This window comes from Oryzias melastigma, linkage group LG14 (genome assembly GCF_002922805.2).
Source record: "Oryzias melastigma strain HK-1 linkage group LG14, ASM292280v2, whole genome shotgun sequence".
Classification (NCBI taxonomy): Eukaryota; Metazoa; Chordata; class Actinopteri; order Beloniformes; family Adrianichthyidae; genus Oryzias; species Oryzias melastigma.
The window spans coordinates 19,704,553-19,719,030 of NC_050525.1; the positions used below are offsets into that span (position 1 = coordinate 19,704,553).

The 14,478-nt window shown below is 37.8% G+C and overlaps 1 protein-coding gene and 1 long non-coding RNA gene across 4 annotated transcripts in view; one reads left to right on the forward strand and one right to left on the reverse strand.

Annotated features, from left to right (window-relative positions):
• The window catches only part of LOC118599674, a 14,824-nt gene extending 13,304 nt beyond the window's left edge, over positions 1 to 1,520 (reverse strand). The window contains exon 1 of one of the 2 annotated variants that reach the window (XR_004949119.1): positions 1,100 to 1,520. This is a non-coding gene — a long non-coding RNA (uncharacterized LOC118599674). Of the gene's footprint in view, positions 1 to 1,080 lie in introns of both variants that reach the window. The other variant, XR_004949120.1, reaches the window with a different exon arrangement.
• LOC112142964 (actin filament-associated protein 1-like 1) overlaps positions 637 to 14,478 on the forward strand; it is a 21,900-nt gene continuing 8,058 nt past the window's right edge. The window contains exons 1-10 of one of the 2 annotated variants that reach the window (XM_024266666.2): positions 637 to 882; positions 8,053 to 8,181; positions 10,888 to 10,968; positions 11,047 to 11,132; positions 11,219 to 11,336; positions 11,419 to 11,508; positions 11,637 to 11,848; positions 12,939 to 13,118; positions 13,184 to 13,276; positions 13,584 to 13,689. In XM_024266666.2, the coding sequence (XP_024122434.1) occupies positions 861 to 882; positions 8,053 to 8,181; positions 10,888 to 10,968; positions 11,047 to 11,132; positions 11,219 to 11,336; positions 11,419 to 11,508; positions 11,637 to 11,848; positions 12,939 to 13,118; positions 13,184 to 13,276; positions 13,584 to 13,689 (1,117 nt within the window). In that variant the 5' untranslated portion in view covers positions 637 to 860. The remainder of the gene's footprint in view (positions 883 to 8,052; positions 8,182 to 10,887; positions 10,969 to 11,046; positions 11,133 to 11,218; positions 11,337 to 11,418; positions 11,509 to 11,636; positions 11,849 to 12,938; positions 13,119 to 13,183; positions 13,277 to 13,583; positions 13,690 to 14,478) is intronic. The other variant, XM_024266667.2, reaches the window with a different exon arrangement.

The window sequence follows — 14,478 nt, forward strand, 5'->3', positions numbered from 1 at the left end:
ATTTTGGATAAATCAGAAATTATAAAATTCAAAATCTCATGAAGTTAGACCAACTCCGATCATCTTTTGAGGTATTTTAAAAGCGCTCCCAGTGGTCTTTCAGCTACGATTATGCGGTTTAAGTTATAATGATAACAAAAAAACTGTGTTGTTTTCTAGCACATAGTTTCTGCAGAGCAGCAGGAGTTCATTCAAAATGTATCTGTGAATTATGGGCATGACAGTTGGATGAGAGAGCAACCCCACCCCCTTTCCCCTTCCTTGCTGAGAGTTCCAAACAGCAAGTGTGTGACCCACCTAGTGTATTCTCTGTCACAAATATTTCAAATGGCTTTTTTTCCCCTTATTTCTAAGTATTTCTTATAAATAAATAGAAATATAATTTTACGAGATTTAAATGTAAAACTTTAAAAGACACAAATTCACTCTGTTGTTCTCCCTAAATGAACAAACAATTAAAACAAAATGTCAAATTAACTTTGAGGCTCAAAACAAAATTGTTTCTTTGGTTCTGCAGGGTTAAATCCCCTTGGAGTACCTTGAAATATGAGTAAAATGCGCTATTTGTATTATATCGACTGTTTTAATTTAAAAGATAAACAAAGCCACAAATCCGGTTTTTCTGTCGCAAAGATGCTTTCCGGACGTACGGGCGCTAGGACCCCGAAGAACGCTGGCTGGTGAACAAGTGGCCGCCGAGTCCAACTGTAAACTGTAGCGGCCAATCTGACTCACTGATCCGAGCACGGAACGACAAAAGCCGCCGCTGTGTCTGCGGACGACGCCGACATGTAGAAAACTTTATTATCCGCACGAACGAGGGATTACAACTGGAAACGAACGAGGAGGAGAAAAGCGGCATGGACTCGAGACGCAGAAGCGGTGAGTTATTTCATCTTTTGAGGAGAAGTTTTAGACAACGCCTTTGTAGAAAAGTCACTCAGTAAACTTTACGTACAAATATGTGTAGCAGTCCATAAAATTCACTTGACAAAAACACAAATGACGCGTTATGTGGAGAACTGACACAAAAGACATTTCAGGAGTGTAGTTACACAAATAAACGGTCAGTTAATTTACTCTCTTTGATCAAACAAACCGAGCTCGCCTCGCGCCCTTCGCCTCTGTTGGAGCTCGCGGGCGTGATGTCACTCAGCCACGCGCCGGTTGGTGAGCGTGCCTGGATGGAGGATGGAGGAGGAGGAGGTATCCTCAGGTAAAGTGATGCAATCTGATACCAACACAGAAGTGCCCCGCTGGAAGCTGCGCCGCTGGAAGGGAGGCAGCGGCTCAATGGTCGCTGTGTTCACAGCTGCTGCAGGAAGCTGTGCTACTGCGCCACGACGAACCACTGCAACGGTCGGAAACCACGAAAAAAGTAGATCCAGAATAAAAACATGGAATTAGGGACAGGGACAATTGATTTCTCAAATGGGTTGTTATGTGTTAAGAAAGGCAGATTTATCTTAACCAGTCATTTAAACTGAGCAAAGCTTGAACTTTTAGTAATAAAATGAGAAATTATTACATAAAAAGCTAATTGAAAACTTTTTTAAAGGAAAAATACACAGCATTACTAAGCCCCACTCTAGCCATTTTTTGTAATCTATCTTTAGAATTGTTTTTAGACTTGTTTTCCAGACATAGAAGTTCCCCTGTGAGTTGTGGGCGGGACCATTGATGTAGAGTAAGCCCACCCCCACTTCCCATCATTCATCTATTTGCACACTCTTACTAGGGCTGCAAGGATTAGTCGACTAATCGACTATTAAAATAGTTGACGACTAATTTAATAGTCGATTAGTTGTTACTTTTTATCATGTGAAGTCAGAGTGTGGTAAAGTTAAACAAAGTTGTGAGCATTCGGCACCAAAAAATTTGCTTTTTTTCATTATTTGAGTTAGTGAGAGTAAAACTTTATCTTTAGGTAAAAATAGTTCCTTTGTCTCAGATGCCGACCTCATCAGAGGGATAAGGACTATACTTTCCATCAAACTCCTTTTGACAGGGGACTTTTAACCCATATAGAGGGTGACAGTGGCTCAGGTGGTAGAGCGGGTCGGCCAATGATCGAAGGATAGGCGGTTCGATTCCGGCTCCCGCCAGCCAAGTGTCGTTGTGTCCTTGGGCAAGACACTTAACCCTACTTGCCTCCAGTGTGCCTCCACTGGTGTGTAAATGCGTATGAATGTTCCGGTGATGGTCAGAGGGGCCGTTGGCGCGTACTGGCAGCCACGCCTCTGTCAGCCACGCCCCAGGGCAGCTGTGGCTACAATAGTAGCTTACCATCACCAAGTATGAATGAGGTGTGAATGAATAATGGATATACAATGTAAGCGCTTTGAGCGTCTGGAAAAGCGCCGATAAATCCAATCCATTATTATTATTATTATATACCTTTTACATAAAAAATTGATATTAAATCGTTACGTCATCTTGAGGGGCGGTGCACCTGTCAAAACGAGTTTGATGGAAAGTGTATTCCTCATCTCTCTTTCATTTGATTTAATCTCGTTTTTGATACCAGAAACTAATAAAGGACAGAAGCTGCAGGATTCATTAAAAGTTTATTAAACTATCATCTTAATTGTCTTTATTTTTAGTTATTTTAAAGCTAATGATGGTTAAGAAGTATGTTTTACATCCACCCTGCATATGACCCGATTAGTCGACTAATCTGAAAAATATTCGGGGATTAGTTGACTAATAAAATAATTGTTCATGGCAACCCTAACTCACCTGCTAGCTTATTCCCAGCCGGTGAATAAGTGGGTCTTTTAGGGATCCGTGAGTTTTATGAACACATGTTTCATTTTTATTAGTAAATTCTGACTTTCTTCCATTAATAGTTTTTCATACCTGCATGAATTTAGAAGATATGCTTGAGCTCACTTACTAAAGAACATGATAATGTAACAATGGAATAAGTATTATTTTCCTAAATGAAATGAATCTAACATTTTGCGGGCTTATCTGAGGAGGTAAACCCCAATGTTTAAACAGTTATCGGGCCTTGTTGTTGTCCCGTCTAACATATGACTTTCAGTTTTTTTGTTACAAATTCCTGTTTCCTATCTTGGGAAAGTGATAAGATTCTAGAAGAATGTGAAAAAATAATTCCTCTCCTATATTTCCACAGCTGTGTGTTTTTACTTCTCGACTGTGAACTTTTTAACGCGTTGGCTGGAGCATGTAACCCAGTGAAGCTGTGACACCACAACACTGTTGTCATGAAAATATGAGTTACAGGATGCAGAGCCTCTGAAGAAACCCTTTGTCTCACCCAGAGCTTCTAGGGACGCTGAGCCTTGAACTCTGACCGGAGGATGGGCGACTGGAGATGAGACGTTTGGGGAGAGGAGTGAATGGCGTTTAAGTTTGGGGGGGTCAAAAAGTGGAGGAGAGTGAGACGAAGAGAGATGTCTTTCAGACTTTGTGAGGAGGACAGTAAAAGACGCCTTCTTCAAAGCAAAACAACTCTCTTTAAAAGGGTTGGGTAAAACAGAAAATAATAACAATAATTTAATCAGAATTTGGTAAATAATTATTTTTGTTTTTCAAAATAATATACTGATTCATGTTAAAGTCCCACTCTAATCATCTTTTGTAAAAACATTTTCAGAGCACTTTTACCTATAATTATGCCCTCTGGACATAGTTTCTGCAGAGCTCCAGTAATTAATAACAAATTCTCCTCTGAGTTGTGGGCGTGACCATTAGGATGAAGTAACCCCGCCCCCATCCCATTATCCATCAGTTTAAGTGCTTCCTGCTAGCTTACAGCCTCTCACAACCCCAACCTAACATTACTGGCTCAACAAAAATAGCGGGCAATGTGACACAACAATGTGAATAAAGAAATATTCAGAAATGCTATTTTAGTTTTTAGGCTAATTTGGCATTTAGCTAATATTTTAGCTAGCTATCAACTTTCAGATATTAGCTTCAGCATTTTTATCTATCAGCATTAGCGTCTTCAGTGGCCAAATTCAGCTTACAGCATTCACACTAGCATTATAGCAGGTAATGCTGTATATCTAGTTCATAATTATGTTAAGTTACGGTTTTAAAGTTTTAAACATTGGCATTCTGATAGCTTCTTGAACTATTTTGACATTAACGAAGATATTCTGTCTATTTTGGAGTTTAGCTAATATTTCAGCTTCATTCTTGCTGTTTTGGCTAATTTAGGCCTTTTTTCAGTTTTCTAAGATATTTTGAAGTTTAGCTATTTTTTCAGCTACATGCTAGCTGTTTTGGCTAACTTAAGTGTTTTTGAGTTTTTTAGAGCTAATTTGTCATTTAGCAAATATTTTAGTTGGCTATCAGCTTAACTGTTTTCAGCTATCAGCTCAACATTTTCAGCTATCAATTTCATCATCTTCAGGTATCAGCACTATCATCTTCAGTGGCCAAATTCAGCTTACAGCATTCACACTAGCATTATCACAGGTAATGCTCTATATCTAGTTTATAATTATGTTTAAAAGTTACGGTTTTAACATTTTAAAAATGCAGTTTTAAAGTGTTCAATAAATGTTTATCCTGTTCGGCCCGCGACCTCAGGTGTGTTTTGGTTTTTCGCTCCTTGTGCGATTGAGTTTGACACCCCTGTTTTAGAGGACCGGATCAAAATCCCGTTTTGGGATTGTTTTTCATGAGGAATGAACACCGTAATACTCATAAAAATCGATTTTACATTATGTAAACCATTTAAATTGATCTTCCTATGATCAAATGTGGCTGTTATTGTCTCCCTTAAGCCTAAAATGATTCTTTTTTTTTAAGTCACATAAAGGAATTTGACCAAAGATGAAGGGGTGTAAGCCTGGGTGTTGATTGATGGGTTACACGTGTAACGGACGGGAATGAAAGCCTCGTGTCTGCAGGATGGATCTCCGTGTCTCCAGCGTCAGGCCTTCTGCCCATAAGCACAGTGTGGTGAGATAAACGGAGGCAGCAGCTGTAGCAGCAGTTTTGTTTTCTCCTGAGCTGCAACCAAACAGGCTAAATCAGTCCAAATGATAGTCGCATGGGCTGCATCCCATGACCGTCCTCCCCTTGAGAAGTCAGTGTGGAGACACGCACGCACATCACTGGATTCATTCTTGTGAGTTTATTAGTAGGAGGAAGGTGAATGAACGGGGAGTGTGCCTTCTGCTTTTTAGCTTGATAAATAATAAGTGGGGAAAAGAAGTTGAAGAGGAAATGTGTGTGTGGAGGGGGGTAACAATGACCCCTCTGTGGGTGAGAGGAGCCACAAGCCTCCAGAACAGCTGATTCTCAGCCTGCGATGCCTCCAGCCCTCTGAGAGAGGACGGCCTTGACGGCACAGAGTTCGATGTTAGGAGACCAAAAGTCTGAGCCTTGTTTACTTTGATGGAAAAAAATCATTTTTTTACTCTTAAAAAAACTACAAATGTGTAACTTGAGTACTTTTTACCATCCATAAGAAGAGGTTGTGATGACAGGAGATGCTTTAGACGGAGAGAGCAACAGAAATATGGGGAGGAAGAGGAGAAGGGAGGCCTGCAGTGGGATGACAGAGGTTTCAGACCATTAAGGAGTGGACAGAAGCTTCTGTTGACAGCTTTTATAGAAAACCACAGCTGCACACACACACACAGCTGCTGGAGGTAAACTCAAACCTTGGCCGCCTATGAATCAAGACATCGCAGCTGTGTTGCGCCACTCCCCTAATTCTTTTGTTTTCGGTTCTCTCAATTCCGTTGTTTGCTCTGGTCCTGTGGAGCATTGTGGCTCTCTAATTTTGGCTCTCACAAAGACAATGAAGGATTGTTGGAGGGAAGGCGCCGGAAGAGCCTGGTGGGAGAGTTGAGGCTTTTTATCTCTAAAACTCTCGTTCTACATTCATTCTGGATCAAGAAAAATTAAACTGTTTTCAGATTTGTTTAAGGTTTTCCTTCTTTCTACTGTTTCCTAAGTTAAAACCAGGGGAGTTCTTATGTAGGAAGCTTTTTGAAACACTTTTCTGACACTTTACTTGTACAACGTTGAAATTATTTTGTAATTATATTCTTTTTTTTTACCAAAACACATACTTTTTAAAAACTTTATTCAGGAAAAAAAGTTTTAATGCAATATAGCTTAAGTACTGTCAGCTTTTTTTAACCACAATTTTACTATGACAAATAGAAATAGGATACATTTTGGCATCTCAAATCCACTCAGTTATAAAACTTAAACCACTCATCCTTATAAGATTTTTACAAACATCAGGCAGAATCCCAACTTGATCAAGATCTTAAGAAAAAATTCACAACACAAATAACTTGAACTGTATGAAGAAAAAACAGATATTATTCAAATTAAATAGATGTTTATTTTAGAAATAAGCAAAGTCGAATAGAAAATTCCATAAATTGGATATTTACAATTCATTGTACTTTACACAGGATTTTAAAAATAAAGTAATCTGATTTGTTCACTAGTGAAAATGTATTTTCACGACCAAAAACTAGTTTGAAGATGAAAAAGAACAAAAAATTTAATATTAAATATTTATTTGAATTTTATCAAATTTGAACAGATAAGTTGTGAATTGCAATTGAATGAATTCAGTGGTTTGGAATTTATATTAATGTGCCTTACGTTGTTATTCAATGCTCTGCTTTTCTATATTTTTTTAATTGAAACCTCTGACTATAAAATAACTGGACAGAGAAAGTGTGAGATCTCCCTCTAGAAAATGACTTTTCCTAATGAAGTCGATTCAGTTTTTCTGGCATCAAGCCTGAAGATTTTTGAAAATCAAATGCAATACACCTACGAGCTAAAACTAACACGATAACAACCGACCGTTACAGAATCAAAGATGGGTGGGACTTTTATACTGGACCTCAGAGCTTGATGATGTGAAAATTCTGGCACTTACACCAGTAGACCAATCAATAAATTCAACGGTAATACCTCGTTTCAGCCTGCAGGCGGCAGCACACATTTGGTTTTAGACTTATTTAAACAGGTTTATTTAAATTAATCAAAAATGTGGCAAAGACCACCAGACAGCACTTTTAAAAACCCAATTTATAGAGGTAAGCAGCCAAAAAAAGTTGATTTAGTGTTTGGTTACCCTTTAGTTTACACTGAAAGCTTGATCGGGAGAATCTGTCAGTCGCTTCGAACATTCTACATAGCACCACCTACATTTATTGAGGCATCTGATTGGTCAGCTTATAACTTAATAACTGTACTCTGACTGTACTATGACTGTGTTATAGCTGTTTATTTCTCAATAGAAGTCTGTGGGATTTCGACTTTTTGGGACCAGCGGGTACTTCCTGTTTCGAGGAGGGCGGGGTTACTCGGTCCAGTTCTCTTATACAGTCATTAATCGAAACCTTGACTTAACCTACTTAAATCAATCGGTTTCAGAGTTTAGAATTAGTAAGAGCTCTTCAGCGGTGTGAAGCATACAAATGATGGTTTAAAAAAACATCAGATTATTGAGCAGTGACTGACTCGCTACATGAAGTCTGGTACATGCATCCCGTCTTGTCTTTCGTCTTTATTTTTGCTTCGTTTCCGTCAGGAAGGGAAACTTCCTTTCCCCGTCCACAAACTTTTTCTCTGCTCCGCTCTCTTCCCTCCTCTTTGTTGGCTCTCAGCAGGCAGGATGTGTGAGTGTTTGTCAGGGCATTTGGAACAATGTCAAGGTCACCAAGCACACGAGCAAACGCACACATCCACACAAACGCACACACAGGATGTCAGCACTTTAAAATGTCTTACTACCAAAGAAGGCTGGCGGCGCTCGCTGCTCTCCACCACCGACACGGACAGCTGTTGAATTTCTCCTCCCTGTCAGCTGCTGTAGCGGAGGCTGAGCTCCAAACTCTTCACACCCTTCACCAACTGCCAGTACCGCCTGGCTTGTTACAGCACCGCATGCTTGTGCTCATTTGGTGGAACAGCAGAAACATTTTTCAGCCATAAAAAAAAATAATCTAGTGTGAAGATTTCACCATCATGTGACGATTTCACTCCAAAAAGTATTGAGTGATTGAGTACAGTGTTTTTGTTTGTTTGCAGTTGCGATGGAGCAGCTGGTGAGCGAGCTCAGCGGTCTGCTGAAGATGCTTGATCATGAGACGGTCAGTCCAGCAACTGCAGAGAAGATGGCCTCCATACGGAACATTCTGGATTCACTGCCGCTATCAGGTGCGTTCACACCGACTGTGATTTGTGCATCAAATTTGTGTTGGGTGTCTTAGGTTTAAAATGTGTTTGTAGTTTTGACCTTCCTGACACGTGTCAGAGAAGCTAATGTCTTAAGCTTTTAGCCTCATCGCTACATGGGAACATCTCATTTACAATGCATGTAATTCACAGATTATGTTGAAACTTTATTTGTTTTGAAAGCTCTACAAAAGTGTTGATAAGCATGTCTCCATGTTTGGGTTTATGAGATCATTCAGAGACTCTCCCAGTACGGTGAGAATCACCATCTCCTCCGCTTTCAGACGTATTTCCATCTTTCTGTAACCCGGTTTGACAACTTGCAGTCCTGCATTAGTCCAAGGATGAAAAAAATAAAATAAGATTAAAATGAAAGGAGTCTTTTACTATTGTTTCAATGGTTAAAAGAAAACTATCATAGCTGGTGCGTGGAGTGTTTTGGTAATACATGTCATAAGGGAAAGAAATAACATAGAATTTAAATGAAAATCTGCATTAGTCTTGACTGAAAATATTTTAAAACTGAACATTTTGTCATTTTCGTATCAAAATGTCAACTTTTGTTCTCATTTTAGTTCCAATTGCACCAATGGGCTGAAATCCATCAGGAAAAAGTGCAAACTTAAAGGAATGCTGGGTTCACGTGGCGTTGGAATGATTGGAAAAATGAACATCCCACTTGAAAAACACACATTAATGTTAGAAAAACAACAAAATCTTCCAACATCACATAAAAGCAGAATGACATTTTGCACCCTAAGAATGGTCAGTGTTACAGAATTACAAGGAATATAAAACAATTAAGATTATTAATTAAATTGTTTCTACTGTAGTTTAGCGGGCCATTTTATATTGGTTCATGGGCCACATGGTCCACCTCTGTACTAGACGCTCAAATCACGCCACAGGACGTAGGAAATAAAGATGTACATGGATCTAGTCATCTACGAGTGATGCATCAGAATATATTGAATCAGGAAGCTTGTGGCCCGTCCGGCACATTTTCTTTGTGACAAATACGCACTTTTTCAAACAGCATTTTTTGTCCTCTGCTCCATTCACAACAATTTGAATAAATACTTAGAAACTCAGTATTGAGCCTAATTTTGAGAAAAATGCCACAACAACACGTTAAAAACAAAATTTTTATTGAATTAGGTCTTTAAATGTTGACATCATCAAAATGTTATTTTACTTTATGTAGCATTCCTCATAGCTTTCTGTATATTTCTTGCATTACTATTTTTTTCCTAATGAGTTCATATTTTCTTTTTGACTTATTTTAATGTAAAGTTTTAATGTAAGTTCTCCCTACAAATATTCCAGAAGTCTTTACCAAAAAACAGAGTTCATTGATGCTCATTTTATTGGTAAATATAGACCACAATGCACTGTGTTTGCATGTAATTTTTAAAGAAACCATCAATGTTTTCATCATCATAACACAGAGGAGTCATAAATAGACGTCGTAATTTGCTCATATTTAATAGGTTTCCACTTTGTGGAATAAGTGACGTCAAACTTGTCGTTTAAAAAAAAAATGTCTGAATTGGCTTTTAAAATCCAGGGCACTAGATAGTCTTGCACTATATGTTTTTTTTCAGTTGTTAGGGATTGAGTTTGGGATTTAGACATAGGCTTAGTTTGTGTGCAAACATCATTGATTATGTGGTGCAATGATCCATTTTTACTGATATTCTAGACAAAAACTCTACACAGATATTTCTTTATAGAAATATAAAATACAAAACTTTGTTAACTATTTACTTTTTTTGCATAAAGATTTGTAAAGCTTTGTCTCAGAAAACGGAGCGTCTTTAGCAGAAAATATCCGTGAGTTGTTCTGAAGCCCATCCCTGTTGATGTGGAGGAGTGGAAGATGTCGGCGAGGATAAAAGGATTGATGTAAGAGGATAATGAGACACAAAGTTGAAGCGGGATAATGAGGAAAGGTCAGAGGAAGGTGGCCAACAGTATATCCTGCTGGTTGTGTGTAATAGTACTGAAATATTGTCTATATTCTAAGAGGTGTCTGTAATTTATCTACAATTTAAGTCTAGACTTTCATTTTGATTAGAAAGTCCTTGATTGAATATTTAAATGGAATAGAGTAAAAGACCATTTAAATGTCTAAATTACAGGTTATTTAGTATTTTATCATAAATTCAAATGTACATATATTTATAAAGAAATAGCTAAATATTAATATCCAAGGTTGAATTGAAACAATATTTATATAGATGAACTCCAAGTCTCATTTACTCACTTTTGATTGTTTTATTTATACTGTTTTTTTGTTATTTTTCTGTCTGTTTCTGTATTTAAAGAACTGATAATGTGTTTAATGTGTACAATTCCTCTATTTTTAAATATATATTTTTGCCTTGTTATGTATCAGTTGTAATAAAAATTAAAATTTCAAAAAAGTAAAAAAAATAAAAATAAAAGAAACGGATCTCTTAAAGTTAATTAATCAAAATGCAAATAATAAAATATTTCATTAATTTTTTCCTGTTTTGATTTTTTATAAAGTTTATTGTGATCCATTTTCTTACAATTACTTACAATAAATAAAGTATATTTCTTTGTTGCCTCTTGAAAGAAAAAGAAGTCCTTGATTTCTAACTTAAAAAGTCTCATAAAGATTCTTCTGCTTCATCCTATTTTTAACGTTTGTGTCTTCTGCAGTGAATGGATCAGATGTCTACATGAACAGCTGTCTCTATGGAAACGGCACCAGCTTTGTCGAGTCTCTGTTTGAGGATTTTGGTAAACATGCTTTCCAAACACATGCAAACCATAAATTAATCGTTCCGTTCATCATGTACATGATTGTTGTTCCCCCAGATTGTAATTTGCACATGCTCAGTGCTTCACCGGTGGAGCAGAAAGAACATAAAGATGAAGAGGAGAACAGCCACGGCAATAAATCTGTAAGTCATTTAGTCCACACAGCTTACATTGTCTCAGCCTTTCTTTGTCTCCGCCCACAATCCTGGTTTCAACTTTGAATTTTCAGACACCGACTGATACCCCCCCTCCTCTGCCAGCCACCCCACTTCCTGACGACTACTATGAAGAAGCTGTTCCTCTGGATCCCGGATCCAGTCCGCAGTACTTCACCACCACTATGAACTGTCAGTACTTCTTTATATTCAGATGATCTCACATCTGAATGAATAAACCAAACGCTCAAGTTCTTTGTGCACTGCCTCCCAGCATCCAGGAACTCTGTAGAGGACGCCTATTACGAAGACGCCGATAAGAACTACCCAACCACCAGAATTAATGGACCTCCTAAAAATTCCAGTGAGTCTGTTTCTGGTGCCAGAAACTTAATTACTCAGCAATATTCTGAGGCGAGAACTGTTTGTGAGTCACACTTTATCACTCAATGTTTTGTTAATTAATCATCCGTTTCCGTTTTCGCTGCACAGACAACGACTCAGATGCTCTGAGCAGCTCCTACGAGTCGTACGAGGAGGAGGAAGAGGAGCCGAAAGGGCAGGGCTTGTCTCAAAAATGGCCGTCTGAGCAGAACATGGACGGGCCTGTGAGAGATTGCCACATATGCGCCTTCCTGCTGAGAAAAAAACGCTTCGGCCAGTGGGCTAAACAACTAGTAATTATTAGAGATAATAAACTCCAGGTAAAAAAAAAATGTCAGTATTGATTCAAACCTTCATACAGGGTCTTAAAAACATTGAACTAATGAACTTGGAAATAATATCTTAAAAAATCATTAGAAAATGTGCACCCTTACACATAAACGACTAATCGACGACTACATTCTACTATTTTAATAGTCAACATAGTCCTGACTAATCGACTAATCATGGTACCCCTACCACCCACCTGTTTAAAAAGAAAAAGCTCACTAAAAGCAACACAGCACAGACTGCAAACTAGAAGTTTCACTTTTGATCATAAAAGGGGAATAAATGAATAAAATTGGAAATAATTAACCAAATAGGAAAATTTGGTCTTATTTTTTAGTATGCATGACCATAAAAAGGTCTTAAAGTCTGAAATTGAACTTAAATTATACCACGGTACGGGTGAATACTCGATTCTGATTGGCTGCTGGGTATGGATTAAAAAGTGATAATGCACACCTAAAAAATAAGTTCCAGTCACACAGCCCAAATGTTAACTGTGCAGGCTTCTTTAAAACATACTTTTGTGTCATCTGGACAAAAGTAAGCAGTAAGAGGTGAACTTTCTCTGTGATCTGATGCTTTATTTAACCTATCATGATGATCAGCATTTATATCGCTATAGGTAATTGTATGTTATTCTAGCTGTTCACTAAAGGCTTAACTTCTGAAAACGAAAATAAAAAATCCAAGTTTTTCCAGGTCTTCCTTTAAAATGTGCAACACTTTGCAGCTGCAGTTGAGGTCTGTGTCCGCTCAGCCAGTTCAATGGCATGCTGTCATGTCACCGTGACAACAAGCAGCATCATGTATTAAATAGTCCAGTTTTTGTGAAAAAGTTATGTAAACTGAAGAAATAACAAGAATTTTCTTTTGTAAGAGACTATGGTATATCGATAATACTCTTCGGAGTGCGCATTATCAGAAATTAACGCACACTTTGTTGGGCATTATCTCTTATGAAACTTGTAGGAACCTTGTAATTACCTCTTATGTCAAACAGTGCTACTTAAGAGCAACACGTTCTAATACAATTACAAATGGGTTTTAAGGCATATTGTCTTTATTTTTTTCCTTTCGTAGTGTTACAAAAGCATCAAGGACACGTCTCCCCACACAGAGCTCCCCCTGAATCTCTGTAACGTCATCTATGTCCCGAAAGAAGGCAAGAAAAAAAGACACGAGCTGCGCTTCTCGCTACCTGGAGGGGACGCTCTGGTGCTGGCAGTTCAGAGTAAAGAACAGGCTCAGCGATGGCTCAAGGTGGGTTTGACCGCTCGTGAACAGGGAATTTTCTGGAAGTGAAGCTTTTCTCTTCCTGGTTGCAGGTAGTTCATGATGTCGGGATTCAGTTCAACCACTCTGAAGGACTCAATGGATCCACGTCTCCAATTATACAGAGAAAGCTGGAGCTCGATAAGGTTTGTTGGTGTCGCTTTCTCTCTTTTTGTGGAAGATTCATTTATTCCATTTATATTTTTATCTTTTCATACCCACATGACAATAATTCATTTAGTTTCTAGGTAAAAGCTGTAAGGAAGATTGCATTTTTATGGGGGTTGAAGCATTTTAATGTTTTTATGTTCTGTGAAAAGTGAATGCGCATGAACAATCTGGTTCACAAATTACATCAAGCAGGAAGGTTTTTTTTTCTTTCATTTGCAACGTTCCACTTTAGCTAAAAGATTGGATAATAAGATGATGAATAACGACTTTTCTGGATTCCAGATGCTGCAGTCGTCAGACAAACAGGCATCCGACTCCGACAGCGGGCCAACCGCAGACAGTCAGTCGACCGGACACAGACCCGGCCGGGACACCACCGACTCACTCAGTAGGTGGAGCCTTAGAGGCAATTGCTTCATAAAGGTGTCCTTTTTGAGTTTTAAGTTGGAGGAACTCATGCTTTGGTTCGGAAGTCTGGAGAAATGGTTCAAGTTCTGATAAAATGATAAAAATAAATGAACTATTAATTAGTAAAAGTGGGTGATAATTAGTAATGTGAGAAAGTTTAGTGACTAGAGCTTTAGGATCTTCAGAACTTTAGAACATTTGTGATCATTCCTATAAAACTAAAAATAATGGATTTACATTATATTACTTTAATACGATGATGAGGTTTCAGGACTAGCTCATACAAATATAATATTTTATTCATTTTGATTGTTTTTGAGAAATTATGTATTTGGTCTCAGTTTTTGTAGACGGTCCCATGTCATTCATTTCACTCTCTTTAATTCTCATTTAAAATAATTTTAAGTCATTTTTCTTTTTCCCAATACCTTTTTAAGTCATTGCTTGTTTTAAGACAAACCAATAAAGACACTTTTTGTCAGTTTTAAATGTTTACTAAAAGAGTTTTTGAGCCCACAAGTCAGAATCTGTGAATATTTTGCTAAATTTATGGTATTGATTTGTGGGCCTCCTGCCATTTTCTATGTCATGATCTGTTCATGATATTCAGACTTATAATATTTATCTTTAATAATAAGCTTGAAATGTTTATGTGTATATCACTGATTATAATAAGAATAAAAAAAAAAACAGTTCCTGATCGGGACACAACATCCAATTGCAGTTGAGTTTGAAACTATGTGATTGTTTTTTTTTTTGTTGTTTTTTA